This window comes from Oryctolagus cuniculus, chromosome 5, assembly GCF_964237555.1.
Source record: "Oryctolagus cuniculus chromosome 5, mOryCun1.1, whole genome shotgun sequence".
NCBI lineage: Eukaryota > Metazoa > Chordata > Mammalia > Lagomorpha > Leporidae > Oryctolagus > Oryctolagus cuniculus.
This window is the reverse complement of record NC_091436.1, coordinates 165,370,284-165,388,058: the sequence shown is the minus strand read 5'-3', so window position 1 is coordinate 165,388,058 and position 17,775 is coordinate 165,370,284. Positions and strand designations below refer to the sequence as shown.

At 50.0% G+C, this 17,775-nt stretch overlaps 1 protein-coding gene and 1 pseudogene across 1 annotated transcript; one reads left to right on the top strand and one right to left on the bottom strand.

Annotated features, from left to right (window-relative positions):
* Positions 1 to 1,679: 1,679 nt before the first annotated feature.
* Positions 1,680 to 3,176, top strand: LOC108178893 (small ribosomal subunit protein mS37 pseudogene; annotated as a pseudogene).
* A 2,099-nt stretch (positions 3,177 to 5,275) lies between these two features.
* Positions 5,276 to 17,509, bottom strand: RPP40 (ribonuclease P/MRP subunit p40). Its single transcript, XM_002720961.4, has 8 exons — positions 17,334 to 17,509; positions 15,903 to 16,047; positions 14,549 to 14,617; positions 12,213 to 12,308; positions 10,764 to 10,889; positions 7,106 to 7,304; positions 6,852 to 6,986; positions 5,276 to 5,807 (listed from the first exon to the last, which is right to left on the bottom strand). Exons 1-8 carry the CDS (start codon positions 17,454 to 17,456, stop codon positions 5,609 to 5,611), a joined length of 1,092 nt encoding a protein of 363 aa, XP_002721007.1. The 5' UTR covers positions 17,457 to 17,509; the 3' UTR covers positions 5,276 to 5,608.
* Positions 17,510 to 17,775: the final 266 nt, after the last annotated feature.

The window sequence follows — 17,775 nt, the reverse complement described above, 5'->3', positions numbered from 1 at the left end:
AGACATTTAAGAAATGCCAGAAACGGAATTCAAAAAAATTCATTATAGGATTACTTAGAAGTAATCAGAGGCCGGCGCTGTGGCTCACTAGGCTAATCCTCCACCTTGCAGCGCCGGCTCACCAGGTTCTAGTCCCAGTTGGGGTGCCGGATTCTGTCCCTGTTGCCCCTCTTCCAGGCCAGCTCCCTGCTGTGGCCCGGGAGTGCAGTGGAGGATGGCCCAAGTGCTTGGGCCCTGCACCCCATGGGAGACCAGGAGAAGCACCTGGCTCCTGGCTTCGGATCAGCGCGGTGCGCGGGCCACAGCGCGCCGTCTGCGGCGGCCATTGGAGGGTGAACCAACGGTAAAGGAAGACCTTTTTCTGTCTCTCTCTCTCTCACTGTCCACTCTGCCTGTCAAAAAAAAAAAAAAAAAGTAATCAGAAACAAATTCACAAACTGATGAAATCTGTACATACAGGAATGAAATTTTTTTCCCATGAAATTGAGATTTTAAAGAGAATTCAGAACGAAATACTGGAAATGAAGAATTCAATAGAACAAATGAAAAATACAGTGGAGAACCTTAAGAACAGACTGGAGGAAGCAGAAGAAAGAATATCTTAGAAGACAAATCTCTGGAAATTTTACAGTCAGACGAAAAAAAAAAGACAAAAAGTAGAAAACTACTACTGTGGAACAGTATGGAGATACCTCAGAAATCTGAATATAGACCTAGCATATGACCCAGCCATCCCACTCCTGGGAATTTATCCAGGACATGAAATCAGCATATGAAAGTTATCTATACCCCCATGTTTACAGTAGGTCAATTCACAATAGCTAAGATATGGAATCAACCCAAATGCTCGTCAAGTGAAGACTGGATAAAGAAATTATGGGATATGTACACCATGGAATACTGCATAGCAGTTAAAAAAAAAGTCATTTGCAACAAAATGGATGCAACTTAGTGAAATCAGTCAGTCCCAAAAGGACAAATACCATATGTTCTCCCTGATCTGTGATAATACAGCACCTAAAAGGTAATCTATAGAAGTGACATTAACACTTCAAGATGCAATGACTTTGAACAGCCCCCGTATCGACTGTTGCGGAAGTTGTTTTTTCATAAAATTTGTTGAACTCTTTAGTTAGTTTAAGTTAACTGAAAATAGATCTTAGTAAAAATAGGAATAGGGGCTATGGCACAGGTTAAGCCTCTGCCTGGCATCCCATATGGGCGCTGGTTCTAGTCCTGGCTGCTCCACTTCCAATCCAGCTCTCTGCTGTGGCCTGGGAAAGCAGTAGAAGATGGCCCAAGTGCTTGGCCTCTGCACCCGCATGGGAGACCTGGAAGAGTCTCCTGGCTCCTGGCTTTGGATCGGCACAGCTCCAACTGTTGCAGCCATCTGGGGAATGAACCAACGGAGGGAAGACCTCTCTCTGTCTCTCCTTCTGTCTGTAACTCTACCTCTCAAAGAAAATAGATTAAAAAAAAAAAAAAACTTAAAGGTTTCTGAGGGGAAAAAATGGGCAGATGTCCTTAACAGACATTTCTCAAAAGGAGGTATCAGATGAAAAATTGCCCAATATCACTACTCATTAGAGAAGTGCAAATCAAAATTACAGTAAGACATCATCTCACCCCCGGTTAGAATGGACACTATCAAAAACACACCAAAAAACCTGTTGGTAACGATGCATAGAAAGAACTCCTATGCCCTGTTGATAGGAATGTACATTAATGCAACCATCACGGGAAACAGTATGGAGGTTCCTCAAGACCCTAAAAATAGATCTACCCTGTGATGCATCTATCCCACCACTGGTACATACACAAAGAATTTTAAAGTAAGTCAGAGGTAGCTGAGCTCCCACGTTTACAGCATACTATTCATAAGAGCCAAAAATGGAATCACCTAGCTGTCCATCAACAGATGAAAAGAGAAAGAAAACACGGTACATATAAACAACAGAACATTACTCGGCCATAAAAAAGAATCTGCCAGCTGTAACAGCATGGATGGGACGGGAGATCTCGTCAGATGAAATAAGCCGGATACAGGAAGATGAATACTACAATGCTCTCACATGGGAGAGGCAGAGAGGAATAGTGGACAGCGGAGCCTGGGAACGCCCTGGGGTGGGGGGCAGAAGACACGGAGAGAACTGTCAGTGGTGCAGTGGTGCAGCTGGACAGGAAGAACAACTTTCAAAAAAAAAAAAAGAATTATTTTATTTACTTGAAAGAGTTACAGAGAGAGGTAGAGACAAAGAAAGGTCTTCCATCCGCTGGTTCACTCCCCAGATGGCCCCAATGGCCCGAGCTGCGCTGATCTGAAGCCAGGGTCCAGGAGCTTCTTCCAGGTCTCCCACGTGCGTGCAGGGGCCCAAGGACTTAGGCCATGGAAGAACAACGTCTAACGTTACAGCACAATGGGATAACCACACTTGACAGTTCACGGTGCGCTGCCAGGTAGCTCGTACAGCGGATGCTGAATGTTCCCGACACAGAGAAATGATACATGGGAGGTGGTGATACTGCGCCGTGCACTGTCCACAGGACTGAAACGTCAGCCTGTACTCCCTAACTCCATCACTGTGTGTCAATTAAAAACAAGCTGTTACACTTCTGCTTAGACTTCCCACCTTACAGTCATCAAGAACACTGTTTGTGAGAGCCTGCGGGGAGCTCCGGGAGCAGTGGCGACGCCCAGTCTTCAGGGCCACCTGGCCTGGCCCGGGAACCCGCGGAGGCCTATACTGAAGCCCAGCGAACCCTCATCCTAGCTAACCCTTGGGGAGCAGCGCCAGAAGGGCGAGGCGACCTGTGTCATGCAGGTGTTGCTGATGAAGGCTTGCTGGAAGCAGAATGAACTCCGCGATGGATGGAGCGTGTGGCAAAGAGACCAGGATTTCCTCGATTGTGCTTCCAGGGCTCAGGGAGCCAGAAAGATGAGATCACTGCAGGAAACTTCGGGAGTCTGGGAGTTTACCCCCCAAGGAGCTGCGTAAGGTGTTAGAGGTTTCCTAACAAACACCATGTCAGTCGAAAACAGAGAAGCATTTCCAGTGACTGGAATAGAGCTTCTGAGGACTGCATGAAGATGTTTTAGACACTGATGCCACTGTGCCCTCTTTGAAGGGCATATGCTCTCTCTGAAGGATGCATAAGGCAAAATACTTTCTTTATTTTTTGGCATATGCATGGTCTGGATGGAAGTTTTGCTTTATCTTGAAATAAAATCCTTCGAAGAGAACTCAAAAAAAAAAAAAAAAAAAGAATGCTGTTTGTAGCTGTTTGTAGCTTCGTTCTCCTGTAAATGGCCAAGGTCGGTTAATTCTGGCTTAGAACGAGTTGGAAAGTATTCCTTCCTCTGATTTGTTCAAAAAATGTACGAGGAATTGCAATGGCTTCTTAACCATGGCCACTGAAGTCACGTGGCCTGGATTCTTTGCAGGAAGATTTACAAACTACAGTTTCAGTATCTTAAATAGATACAGGACTTCTGATGTATTTCTTAAATTCAGTAATTTGTGTTTTTAAAGGAATTTGTCAAGGTCATCTACGTTGCTGTATTGTTTTTTTGTTTTGTTTTGTTTTGACAGAGTGGACAGTGAGAGAGAGAAAAAGGTCTTCCTTCCGTTGGTTCACCCTCCAAAGGCTGCCGCGGCCGGTACGCTGCGGCCGGCGCACCGCGCTGATCCGATGGCAGCAGCCAGGTGCTTCTCCTGGTCTCCCATGGGTTGCAGGGCCCAAGCACTTGGGCCATCCTCCACTGCACTCCCTGGCCACAGCAGAGAGCTGCACTGGAAGAGGAGCAACCGGGACAGAATCCGGCGCCCCAACCAAGACTAGAACCCGGTGTGCCGGCGCCGCAGGCGGAGGATTAGCCTAGTGAGCCGCGACGCCAGCCTACATTGCTGTATTGTCATAACAGTGTTCCCAATATTCCCATGGTCTTTAAGCTATTATATACAACTATAGCACACATCTACTTTACTTTTACATAAATTATAAATTCCACACTACTTCATTTTGTTATCTTTAAAAAAGGCTTAAATAAATCATAGACTTGCCTGTTAACTATTTCTAGCATTCTTCACTCCTTTCTATAGGCATTTTCCTTCTGCCTGAAAAAAATTTGTTGAATTTATTGGCATAAAAGTGCTCCCAATATTCCCTCAGTTACTTTTTAATTTATTTATTTGAAAGGTAAAGTTAGAGAGGAGAGACAAAAAGAGAGATCTTCAATACACTAGTTCACTCCCAAATGGCTGCAATGGCCAGAGCTGGGCCTATCTGAAGCCAGGGGCTTCTTCCGGGTCTCCCATGTGAGTGCAGGGGCCCAAGCACTTGGGCCATTCTCCACTTCTTTCCCAAGCCACAGCAGAGAGCTGGATCAGAAGTGGAGCAGCCGGGACTCAAAAAGGCACCCACAGAACACCAGCCCCGTCCCTCAGTCTTCAAGCTATTCTGGACTGCTACACAGACATCTGCTGCACTTTTAAGGTATTATAAATTCCACACTACTTCATTCTCTATGTATATTCCCGTGTTTGCATGCACACACACTCTCAGGGGACAGTGTTCCTTGGGAGAATGGGGAAAGTGGACAGTTTTATTCACAGCTTGCACTCACACTAAGTCGATTCTTTTGGGGTCTCAGCTTTATGAGGTCTTCCATCAGTTTTCCTCCCTTGGGCAGGAAAACTGTTTTACTGCCCCTTCCCCACCCTGGCCTGTGAAAAGCTCAGTTGTGCCTTTGCACAGCTTATTGACACATTTTAAAGCATCGTTCTTCATGCATATTGCAGAAGTTTGTTCTCCACCGGCCCCTATCAGCCACACTGGACGAGAAATTCAACTTGTTTGCTAACAACTGACGGTCTTCATTGGTCTTTCCCTGGTCCAGGGTGAGCACACACAATCATGAACCAGGCTGGCCTGAGATCAAGCCTCAGACTCACCAGCATTAAGAAGCCACTACACAATGCCACCTACAGCAGGGAGTAGCCCTAGTAAGGATGACACAAAGATTTCTTTTAATTATGAGAAAATTGAGCGACACCACACTTCTCACTCAGGGACTTAATCCTCCCTGGGTGCCTGGCCATTCAGGCTTCCTCTATAAAACCTCATGTTGACACTGACACAGAAGAGACCCAGCTGCTGGCAGACTGGCCCCAAGGCCAGAGCAGAATGCTGGCTGAGGCTGCCCTGAGATATGTCATCACTGTACAAGCCAGAGTGCACACACAGCCTTTCTAAAGCATAAACAAACAGGATATAATACTTTTAAAAAGATTTATGTATTTATTTGAAAGGCAGAGTGACGGAGATACAGAGATTGATCGTCCATCTGCTGGTTCACTCCTCAAACGGCCACAACGTCCAGGACTGGGGCCAGGCTGAGGCCAGGAGTCAGGAACTCCATCCACGTCTCCCACATCTGTGTAGACCATCTTCCACTGCTTTCCCAGGAGCATTAGCAGGGAGCTGGATCAGAAGCAGAGCAGCCAGGACTCGAACCAGTGCGGATATGGGATGCCAGTACTCCAAGCAGCAGCTTTGACCCACTGTACCACAACACTGGCCCCACAAATAGTTCTGCTGTTTGCATTTTTCACAGGAAACAGTCGTCATTGGCACCAACAGCCAACTGAAGCCAATAGTCCTGATTGTTAAAAATCACGAAGTTATATATATGTTCGCCTCCTTTGTGAAAACCGTGTTCCTTTTCTCTCCATGCAACAGGGCTGTCTGCGAAGCTGTGGACCGACAGTGTTAGCCACGGAGCTAACTTCGGCTCATCGAAGTAGTGGCTGGAAAAGGAAGACACCTCTTAAACCAGGGGGCTTAGGGACGCTCCGATTGCTAAAAGCTTATCCAGTGTAAGCAGTATTTCTGGTGTGTTTATGAAATCGAGACCTCAGCTTTACAGCCAAAGCCCAGGACATGCAGATTCAATCTCTGATGTCACACTGTGCGACCTCCATAAGAAGTGTGAGTACACCCAGCAAAGCCCACTCCAGCTCTGGAGCGCCACCTGCAAGAACCAACCGGCAAAAGCAGGCCTGGCAAGGGCGGCAGGACAGCTCCCCTCCCGGCGAGACCACCGGTCAAGTGTCTGTTACCAGAAATGCTGTGGAATAACTCACCAGATTTTCACCAACCTGACATTCTTGCTAAAGAAAGCCAATGCATTAAACTAAAATATGGGAGAAAGGGTGCTAAACTTATGATAAGACCCTCGGGCCTTCAACCTTGGACATTTTAAAAGCGGAGACTGAAGATGCAAGATGAGCAAAGAGGATTGAGCTCAAGTGACAGGGATCGGAGAGCCCTCACGTGAGGCACAGAACCGCCCCTGACGGAAACACCTATCTGTTCTATGCCATCCCTGGGACATTACCAAGGCCCAGCGGTTCACAGAATTCTTATAACGGGACAAATCTTAGAGGTGATTTGGATTCTGAGACGGCCAACTGTTTGCTCCCACTTCAGAATGAAGTATCTTGAAGAACTCCCATCCTTAACGCAGCTCACGTGCCACAAGGAGTGTGCTGCGTTTTAAGCGACACAGTGACTCTGGCCGTACCCAGCGGCACGGGGCAGCAGGGCCAACGGAGCGAGCAGCTCACGCCTAAGGAACCGAAGCTCCGCTCTGCTCTTCTCTCTGTCGGGACGAGCGCTTGGCCACTCAATGTTCCCATCAGGGAAAACCACGCCACTGAACAGGACGATGTTACTAAACCATGAGGCCAAGCAAGGGAACGGGGAGTCACGGGGGGCCCTGCGACGTGGAACCTCAGCACCGCCCGCGGCCTGAGTGGCCGAGCAGGACACACAAGGCCAGGCGTCCTCACCGCAGCCGCTCCAGCAGCAGGCAGATCTTCTCGGGAAGCAGGAAACCGGTGATGCTGCACAGATACGCCTTTGCCAAGGCCGTGTTGGGCTGAGGACAGCAGTAGGTGGATATGAAATTGTGGGGTTCGTTATTTCTGTCACAGAGAAACAAAAGAAAAGAAAACGCATTTGTAGCCACCACAGGCTCACGTCCGGAGCGGTGATGTTATGGAAACACCAAGGCCGGGCAGGATGGGGGACGGCGGATACGCACTGGTCCACGTTGCTGCAGACGGCGCCGAGCCACTCGAAGAGCTCCGGCGCCCCGCAGAGCACGCCCGGCAGGCCCGCAATGTAGTCGCTCTGCAGCACGGGGCAGGGCAGCTCCCCCAGGCTGCTCCCGGAGACTCTGGGCTGATGCTCCTGGATGTGGTAGTTGGAGAAGTACGACATCAGGGACGACTCTGCAGCACCTGAAAGCATCCCACGTTAGCATACTGCAAACGGGTCCAGAGAATCCCCGACCCTACCCCATTCCCGTCCGAGAGTGAGGGGAAGCAGGCGGGATTACGTAAGGCGGAAGCTATGCAAAGCTGCATTCAAGTCACCGTCCTTTACAGTGGCTTCCAGCTCCTTGTCCAGAGCTCTGTAAACACTCGTCTCCGTTCACGTTTTCCTGGAAAAGTACACTTTCCGACCAGACCCACACGAGTTCCACTGTTTGCCCTCACAAGGAAACTTCAGCTGATACATTCTTTATGGATGACTAACACTGGTGAGCTCTACAGAGAACGGAACACAGCTGTACAGTCTCTACGTAGGAAACAGAAGCAGAACTAATGATGATAAAGTCTCATTTGAGCTTGCCCTGGAAAACCCAGTAAAATCTAGGGTGTCTTTCAGGAGTGTCTGCAGAGCCAACGACCTCGGAAGAGAGAAAGACGGACCCCTGGTGGAGCACGGGGCAGGCCTGCTCACTGTCCAGAGCTCATCCGGCTGCCTGCACAGTGCAGAGGGAATTCCAGGGGCTGCCACTGTGGTGCAGCAGGTTAAGCCGCTGCCTGTGAGGCTGCCATCCCATCAGGGTGCTGGTTCAAGTCCTGGCTGCTCTGCTTCTGATCCAGATCCATGTTAATGCCCCAGGGAAAGGAGAGGAAGATGGACCAGGTGCTTGGGCCCCTGCACCCACGTGGGAGACCGGATGGAGTTCCAGGATCCTGGCCATTGCAGCCATTTGGGGAGTGCACCAGTGGATGGAAGATCTCTCTATGTCTCACCTTCTCTGTCATTCTCCCTTTTAAATAAAATACTTTAAAAAAAAAATGTGAATTCTTGAAGTTCTGGGTTCTCCCATGATAGAACCTATGGCAAATGCCAGCACTACCTGCCCAACTCCGGGTCACGCCATGGGAACTGGGACTTGGTAACCGGTGCTAATGCTGACACCTGGTGTCAACTGGCCTGCTCCGAGGGTACCGCAGCTGTGGTAAAGCCGACCTCCGGTCTATCTGCGAGGACATTTCTGGAGGAGGCTGGCATATGAGTTGCCAAGCCAAGTGGAGAAGATCTGCCCTCAACATGGGTGGGCACCATCTTGTCCACCAAAGGCCCAGAGAGCACAGGACAGAAGGAAGGCAAATCTGTCCTCTCTCTCAAGCGGGGACATCCTTTTCTCCTGCTGCTAAACAGCAAAACTCCAAGACCCAAGCCTCTGGAACCCCAGCAGCTGCAACGCTGGCTCCCCAGTTCCGAAACTCTGACGGGGACTGAGCCATACCACTAGCATCCTTAGGTCCCCAGCTTACAGACAACTACAGAGGACTTCTCAACCTCCATACTCACATCAGCCGTAGTAAATGCACCCATACATTTACTATCCAACCACCCACCCGTGCACCCATCCACCTATTCATCCGTCCACCCACCCATCATCTATCCACTCTTCTATCCGCCCATGCATCCACCTTTTGGTTCTGTCTCTGGAGAATCCTGACGAATAGACGCTGCCCACTGCTACTGCTTTGAGGAATTAAGTCCACTGTCTCTGACCCAACAATATCATATCTTACTCCAGCAACCCCAAGACTCCGGGAGGCCACCTGGTAAGCCTGCAAGTGAAGTGAAATCCCAGACCTTTCAGAGTCCCTAACAAATCCTTGAAGGACTCAAGAGTCTTAGGAACAGGAGCTATTCACAGCCAAGTGTGGTGGCTTCACAGGATTCAAGCAATTGACACTTCAGGAACTCTCTCTGCTCCTTTCCTACCACACGCGCAAGTATGCGCGAGGTCCTACAGAAACAGGGCTCCTGAAGGCGGCGAGGGCAGGCAGCGACCAGAGACTCGCCTTCAGGGGCAGAGCCCTGCGCTTCCCCAGCACCTCACCATCGCGATGCCCACCGATCTGATTAGCGTAAGCTTGGGAAGCACAGAAGATTCACTTCTGAAAGGGGCAATCCACTCGACAGTCAAAGCAGATTAACATGTTCAAAAACATGGCAATCTGAACTAAATGTAGTGGTTTTTTTTTTTTTCTTTGACAGGCAGAGTGGACAGTGAGAGAGAGAGACAGAGAGAAAGGTCTTCCTTTTGCCGTTGGTTCACCCTCCAATGGCCGCTGCGGCCGGCGTGCTGTGGCCGGCGCACCGTGCTGATCCGATGGCAGGAGCCAGGTGCTTCTCCTGGTCTCCCATGGGGTGCAGGGCCCAAGCACTTGGGCCATCCTCCACTGCACTCCCTGGCCACAGCAGAGGGCTGGCCTGGAAGAGGGGCAACCGGGACAGAATCCGGCGCCCCGACCGGGACTAGAACCTGGTGTGCTGGCGCCGCTAGGCGGAGGATTAGCCTAGTGAGACGCGGCGCCGGCCAAATGTAGTGTTATAATCAATTAAAAGTTACAAGTATTTAATGACATGTGTGAGTTATTTCCTCACAATGCGTAAGTAGGCCACAGATGCATCCATAATTGATATTAATTTAAAATATAATAGCCAATGGGGGCCGGCGCCATGGCTCACTAGGTTAATCGTCTGCCTGCGGCACCAGCACCCCATGTGGGCACCGGGTTCTAGTCCCAGTTGCTCCTCTTCCAGTCCAGCTCTCTGCTGTGGCCCGGGAAGACAGTGGAGGATGGCCCGAGTGCTTGGGCCCTGCACCCCATGGGAGACCAGGAGGAAGCACTTGGCTCCTGGCTTCGGATCGGCGCAACGTGCTGGCCGTGGTGGCCATTTGGGGAGTGAACCAACAGAAGGAAGACCTTTCTCTCTCTCTCTCTCACTGTCTAACTCTGCTGTCAAATATATATATTATATATATATAACAACCAAGACTATTACACACATGTATGACAGAACCTTGACCACAGGGATGGTTACACACATGTATATGACAGAACCTTGACCACAGGGATGGTTACACACATGTATGACAGAACCCTGACCACAGGGATGGTTACACACATGTATATGACAGAACCCTGACCGCAGGGATGGTTACACACATGTATATGACAGAACCCTGACCACAGGGATGGTTACACACATGTATGACAGAACCCTGACCACAGGGATGGTTACACACATGTATGACAGAACCCTGACCACAGGGATGGTTACACACATGTATATGACAGAACCCTGACCACAGGGATGGTTACACACATGTATGACAGAACCCTGACCGCAGGGATGGTTACACACATGTATATGACAGAACCCTGACCACAGGGATGGTTACACACATGTATGACAGAACCCTGACCACAGGGATGGTTACACACATGTATGACAGAACCCTGACCACAGGGATAGTTACACACATGTATATGACAGAACCCTGACCACAGGGATGAACCACCATTCACTCCCATTATTCCTCTGTACCTAACAATTAGACTTCAAACTCACCGCACTGTCGTGTTATTTATTCTTCATACCTGTATTGTGCCAAGCGAAAAGAAAATTGAACTTCAGGGGCTTCTTTTCTTTGAAGGACCAAGATGTTCTCTTATACTTCTTAGAATTCAGGTTAAAGGATAACTCCATCAAATCAACGGAAACGACTTTAAAAATGCAAGAAGGAATACACATTTTATGCATACATATACATCACATACAGCCTGCACTGCAGACAAGTGTTGTATTCTGTAAATCAGAAATTTTAAAAATATCACAGATAGTGAAAATTATTTTGTTCTTGTACTCTCTGGGTTTAGCCAATCAAAGCGATCCCTTTACCAGGCATTTCCAGCACTGAGAGCTAGTCACAACCCTGGTCTAAGTTCCTATCTTCTCTAGGGCAGAGACCAAGGGCAGAGCGGGCATCTGGCCTGGCAGTAAGACGCTGAGATGCTCACGTCCCATCGTGGGTTCAGTATCCAGCTCCACTCCTGACTCCAGCTTCCTGCTAACGCAGCGCCCAGGCGGCAGTGAGGATGGCTCGACTAACTGAGTTCCTGCCATTCCACGGAGGAGATGCATGTGGGGTTCCTAGCTCCTGGCTTTGGCCCCGAAGCTGTTCTGGGCATTTGGGAAGTCAATGGGGCCTCTCTTTTTCTTTCAATAAATAAAAAAATAAAGAACAGGGCAGGGGTCCTTGGGAGGGCCGCTATAATCCACCTATGGACACAGTGGCCTTCTCTACTGATGCCCAGCCCAGACACTGACAGCAGAACATGTCTTCACTCACGGATTCCTATTAGGAATCATAAAGACTTGGGGAAAAAAAAAGTCAAAGGAAATTCTTTATTAAGAAGTAGTTTTAGGGGCCAGCACTGTGGCGTAGGGGTAAAGCCACCACCTGCAGTGCCAGCATCCCATATGGGCACTGGTTCAAATTCCCACTGTTCTACTTCCAATCCAGCTCCCTACTAGTGTGTCTGGGAAAGCAGTGGAAGGTGGTCCAAATCCTTAGACCCCTGCACCCACATGGGAGACCTGGAGGAGGTCCCTGGCTCCGGAGCAGCCCAGCTCCAGCCACTGCAGCCCTTTGCGAACCAGAGGATGGAAGATCTCTCTCTCTCTCTCTCTCTCTCTCTCTCTCTCTCTGCCTCTCTGCGACTCTGCCTTTCAAATAAATAAATAAATCTTAGGCAAAAAAAAGTTTTAGACTCTTACTTTGGGTTCATTACTTTGAATTTTTGACACAAAGCATACATATCTAATGAAATAGTCCAATTATATGTTCTTTATAAAATGCAGTCTACAACTGAAGAGAGAGATTTAACAGCACAATTTTATCCTTTGCTAAGTTCAATTGGTTGAGACAAGGAAAATCCCTATGTTTCTGAACAAAGAGATGAGAGGCAATTCTAACATTTAAAATTAAATGGTCACAGGAAGGTAACTAACTTGTTGGAAACTGATAGGGCACAAATCATACTTACTAAATCTCATACTTTTTCTGCCAGAATACTTAGATGGATGACCTTCAAGTCCAGTTTCTTCATAAGTGTCTTTATCCAGGGATAAAATTAATTTTCCTACAAATCAAATAATACCCATAAAGTAGACACTAAAAATTCGACGCAGGGTTCTGACTACACAAGTAAGCAAGCCAGCCAAACTGAACAGCTAGCATACAATTACCACATCCATGTAATAAACTGCATACAAAGACCTAATTTTTAAGGCTATGACTTATATATACACACATCTTATTACAGAATACTACTTACATATTAAAGAGACAATGCTGTTACTTATAACAGTGAACCTAGAGATAATCCAAATTTCTATTAAAGAAAGAATAAACAAATCAAGACCCACTTGGTCTTTTGAATACATTCAGGACAATAAAAACAGTAAGTCAGAGCTGCAGTCACGGCCCAGACCATGACATTTTGGTCAATGAGGAACCGCATATTCGAAGGTGGGTCCTCTACAATTATAATGGAGCTGGAAAACACCTATCACACAGTTGCACTGCACCACACACACTCCTCACATGTCTCTGGTGATGCTGGTGTAAACGCGTCTAGTGCAGAGCACAGACAATTCCGTACAGTGCACCACACTTAATGATAAACTAGTTACCGGTTAGTGTATTTACTACACTATTCTTATTAAGTATACGCTTGAATACACACACAAAAAAAATGGGGGACTGGCATTGTGGTGCAGCTGGTTAAGCCAGCACCTACAACGCCAGCATTCCATGTGAATGCCAGTTCAAGTCCTGGCTACTCCCCTCCCCGCCCTGCTTTTTTTATAGAGTGCCTGGTTTTAGTCCCGGAGACTCCATTTCTTCTTCTCCTTTTTTTTTTTTTTTTTCTTCCCTTAAAAGATTTATTTGAAAGGCAGAGTTACAGCAGGGCAGAGAGGGAGAGGAAGGGGGAGGGGGAGTGAACAATCAGAAGATCTCTCTTTCTCTTTGCCTCTCACTCTGCCTTTCAAACGAATAAATAAACCTTTTAAAAAAAAAAAAAGTTTAGGGGTCGGCGTTGTGGCATAATGGGCAAAACTGCTGCCTACCAATGCTGGCATCCCATCCAGCTGCCAGTTCATGCCTGACCTACTCCACTTCCAAACCAGCTCACTGTTAACAGCCTGGGAAAAGTAGAAGATGGCCCGTGTACTTGGGCCCCTGCCACCCATGCAGGAGACCTGGATGAAGCTCCTGGCTCTTGGCTCCTGGCTTTGGCCTGGCCTAGTGCTGGCCATTGTGGCCACTGAGGGAGTCAATCAGTGGACGGAAAATCTTTCTGTGTCTCTCCCCCTCTCTCTGTAACTCTTTCAAATAAATGGATACATTTTATAAATATTTAAAAGGTTGCTATAAAACTGGGCGGGTATTGTGGCACAGTGGGATAAGCTGCTGCTTAGGACACCAGCATCCCATAGCACAGTGCCTGGGATCAGGTCTTGGCTCCTCCACTTCTGATCCAATTTCCTGACTGTATCCTGGAGGCAGCAGAAGATGCCCAAATCCTGGATCAGAGCGCCAGTCTGATTCAAGGCCCCCTGCTCTGCTTCTGATCCAGTTTCCGGCTAACACACCTGGGAAGGAGCAGATATGGCTCAAGTACTTAGGCCCCAGCCACCCTCGTGGTAGAGTCAGAGGGAACTGTAGCCTTCTTCTGGCTTTGGCCTGCCGGGCCCTGTAGGTTGTGGGCATCTAGGGAATGAATCCGCATATAGAAGATTCTCTCACTCTGGTTTTCAAGTAGATGAAACTAAGTAAACGGTAACAAACACACACACACACCAAGTCTGCCACGCTGCGCTGACAGCAGCCTCGTACACCTGGAGCCTGCCCTGCCTCTTGATCCCATCACCTTCCTTGTGCTTGGTTTGATTTCATCACGGCCCTGGGAACCACCGGCTACCCCGTACAGCTAGGTGTGTAGCAGGCTGTATCATCTAGGCTTGTGTACCTACACTCAATGGTTTCCATACAACCACAAAATCTCCTATTGATGCCTTTCTCAGAACACAGCCTTGCTGTTAAGCAATGCATGACTGTATGTGCGCTGATACAGAAAGTGTCTACGCTAGGTACTTCATACTGAAGTAGTATGATGGAATTTACATTATAAACCTTCTTTGTGCGTTTATAAACTCACTGAAAATGTCTGGGAGGGAAAACAGCAAGTTATTCACAATTTCCTATAAGAAGCAGGTGAGTCTGGAAGGAGGAGTTAAAAGGTGGTGACCTCATGTTTTCTAAACATTATGCATTTCTCTTATAATTAGAAAAAGAAAGAAAAATCAGTATTGTTACCATTTGGTAGCAAGGCGACAGTATTATCTTCGTCAATGTTTGTGTTGTATGTTAGTGCATAGCACGAACCTGTACGAGAGAAGTCCAAAGAAGAGATTAAGACAGCAGAAAAAAAAAAAAGAAAGAAACCACATCTGCATAATATTAGTGGATTATTTTCAGGTGATAACAATCTTCCACGCAAATAACAGTCAGTACCTGTCACCGTTCCAGCTCACTCAATAAGGCCAGCACCTGCAAAGGGTAACCTGGGACGTACAGAAGGCCAGCCTCCAGCCGGTTCACTCTGCCACCAAGGGCCCATTTGTGCAAGTCCCCTATTATCAATCAACAAACGAACTCAGCCTGGAACACGCGCCCTGGGGATGCAGGCGGAGAGCGACAGGTAGACACAGGTCAACGTACACACCTCAAGGCGGCGTTCCGACTTACACTCAAAAGCTCTTCCACTTCCCCACGCCTCAGCTCCCCAGGCCTACTTCATAGAGTCGTTGCGAGGGCTAAATTAATAGGCTACTGAAAAGTGCCTGCGAATGTCCACGCTGTTAACAAAACAACTTCAGACCAAAGACGAAGGCCCCGGCTTCACAAGCAGCCCCGCAGTGTCCGGCGGGGAGGCTATGAGCACGGGACTTCTCGCCAGCTCGCCTGAGAGCGCACCACGGGCCCTACAGCAGGACAAGTGCGTGGCCAGGGTGCGGCGGTCACGAGAGCAGAGTGGGCTCCCTAAAGGTTCCATCAACACGGCCTCACATGGATGGCTCCCAGGAGACAACTGCAACAAACCAGGCAGCCTGGCTGAGGCGAGGTGCGCAGAGCGGGAGGGCCCCGCGTCTAAGCACTCAGCTCCGGGAAGGGCAGCTGCGCCGCATCAGGAGAGTGGGCCGCGTCTTCGCAGCCACCCCCCAACAGCAGGACCCCGATCGCAGACCTCCCTCCTCCATCAACTCCTGCTTTACCATGAGGGGTACCCCACGTTCAACATCCGCACCCAACACGTGTGGGCAGGTCTAATCAGAAATCCCCACGGAAAGAGGGCACACCAGAGAGGAGGGTGACAACCCCGCGGAGTGGGGGTAGTAATGCACGCCCTTCGACACACAGGTTACCCCCACAGGGCCTGCCTGGGACAAGAGGAACCCAGTATTGTGACAGTCTCCTTGGACAACCACGCCTTGTCCCAATGTCAGCAATGAGCCATGCACATAGTAGTCCCATGAGAGCCAGTCTCCTGGCTACATCACTGCTGTCTTAGTCTGCATAAGGACACCATGCAGCTTCCACAACAAAACCGCCCCCGGCCACCTTCTAGAACACACCCCTGCCTGCTCACACGTTGTGCGGTTTTTCATACCTTTCTTCACAAAGGTGTTGATGAATTCAGGTGTGATGAATTCATGCAGAGGTAAATTCTTCACAAGATAATAGGGCCCGAGCTCCGTGACCAGGCTCTTCAGTTCCTTTGGTAGCAAGGCACATTCCGGAATGAGAAACGAAACCTAGTGGGACACGTACAAACTCCGTCTCACTTTCACCACCAACAGCCAGGTGTTCGGCAAGGAGGTGAGAGCGTCAAAGTGGCTGCTTCTCCAGTTTTTACTGGAATACATACACGGAGGTGGCGGAACGCCAAGCTCACCTACTGATTTCAAGCACAGAACCTTGACAAGTCAAGCTTTGCATTTCTGCATGCAAACAGAGTGAAGACACGAAGCAGAAAAAAAAAAAAATCTTTTTAAATTGTTATTTGGTGACTGGCGCTGTGGCAACAGAAGGTTGAACCTGCCCTGCCGGCACCGGCATCCCATGCGGGCGCGGGTTCTACTCCCGGCTGCTCCACTTCCCATCCAGCTCCCTGCTAAGGCACCTGGGAAAGCAGCGGAAGCTGGCCCAGTTGCTTGGGCCCCTGCACCCACGTGGGAGGCCCGGAGGAAGCTCCTGGCTCCTGGCTGGCCCAGCCCTGCCCTGGCCACCGAACCAGCAGATGGAAGATCTCTCCCTCTCTCTCTCTGCATTTCTGCCTTCCAAATATTTTTTTTTAAATCTTATTTGAAAGGGAGAAAGAGAGAAATCTCCCATCTGCTGGTTCACTCTCCAAATGCCTGCAACCGAAGCCAGAGCCAGCAATGCTATCCAGGTCTCCCATGCGGGTGGCAGGAAGCCCATCGCCTGAGCCACCTCTCCTCCTCTCGGGGTCTGCATCAGCGGGCAGCTGGAGTCAGGAGAGGGCTGACCATCGAACCCAGTCACTTCCACGTGGGCGCGGGTGTAGACGCCAGCCGTAACTCTTCACCACGGAAGGCTAGTTCTGTGGGGTGTCTGCGGCTAGGAAAGCAGAGAGCTCCCCGGGCCTGGGCACGGCACAATGCTCGGGGAAGGCCCCCAGGCACAGGCGGGTGCGGGACTCAGCACCACAGGGAGCCGGTGCGGAGGACGCCGCGCGAAGGGAAGAGTTCCAAGCGGCCGTGGCCAACCACCCCAGGCCCGCACACCCCTCTCTCCGTCCCAGAGCGGAGAGCCCAGGACACGAGGCACTAGCCGGCGGCGCTCCGGGAAACAGCGAGAGGCGCACCCACCGCTCAATCCCTCAACAGCGGTGGGCACGGCGCACCGCATCCTGGGAGTTGTAGTCCTCCAGCCCTGAGAGCTAAGAGTCCGGGGCCGAGAAGAGACTACAATTCCCATCATGCCGCCGCCTGCCCCGCACGCCCACGACGGTCCCGCCATAGCGAAATCTGAGCGCGGCTGCTTCGGAACTCTGGACCGCCCGCGGAGACGAACTCACCTTGTAATTATAATAGTGCGTCTCCACGAAATGCCGGTGGCGGGGCCTTGGATCGTGGAAACTCGACATCACGCAGGATAGGAAGTGCTGCGGCGTCTCTCGCAGCCGGCGCAGCGTGGCCATGCTCCCGCCTGTTGCTGCCGCTCCAGAGCTCCGCCCCTTCCTTTTATGCCCCGCCCCTTCCTTTTATGCCCCCGCCCCACCCGCGGGCATGCGCAGTGCGGCTCGGCAGCTGCCCGGCGGGACGGCGCTTCTCGCAGCGGTCTCCGGGCCGGTTCCGTGAGGAACCTCCGCTGACGCTCCTTGGCGCGCGGCGTCTGACACCGTGAACCCACCGCCTCCGATGCGGAGACGACGCCTCGGCGGCCGCTGACCGGCCCCGGGCGGCCTCAGAGCGCGGTGGCCAGCCGCGGACCCCAGTGGCCGCGTCAGGGAGGACCGC

Coding starts and splice junctions, on each gene's coding strand:
- RPP40 (XM_002720961.4), bottom strand. CDS start 17,456: ATGGCCACGCTGCGCCGGCTGCGAGAGACGCCGCAGCACTTCCTATCC. Junction 16,048..17,333: donor CGCACTATTATAATTACAAG/GTGAGTTCGTCT, acceptor GTGTCCCACTAG/GTTTCGTTTCTCATTCCGGA. Junction 6,987..7,105: donor GTCTGCAGCAACGTGGACCA/GTGCGTATCCGC, acceptor TCTCTGTGACAG/AAATAACGAACCCCACAATT.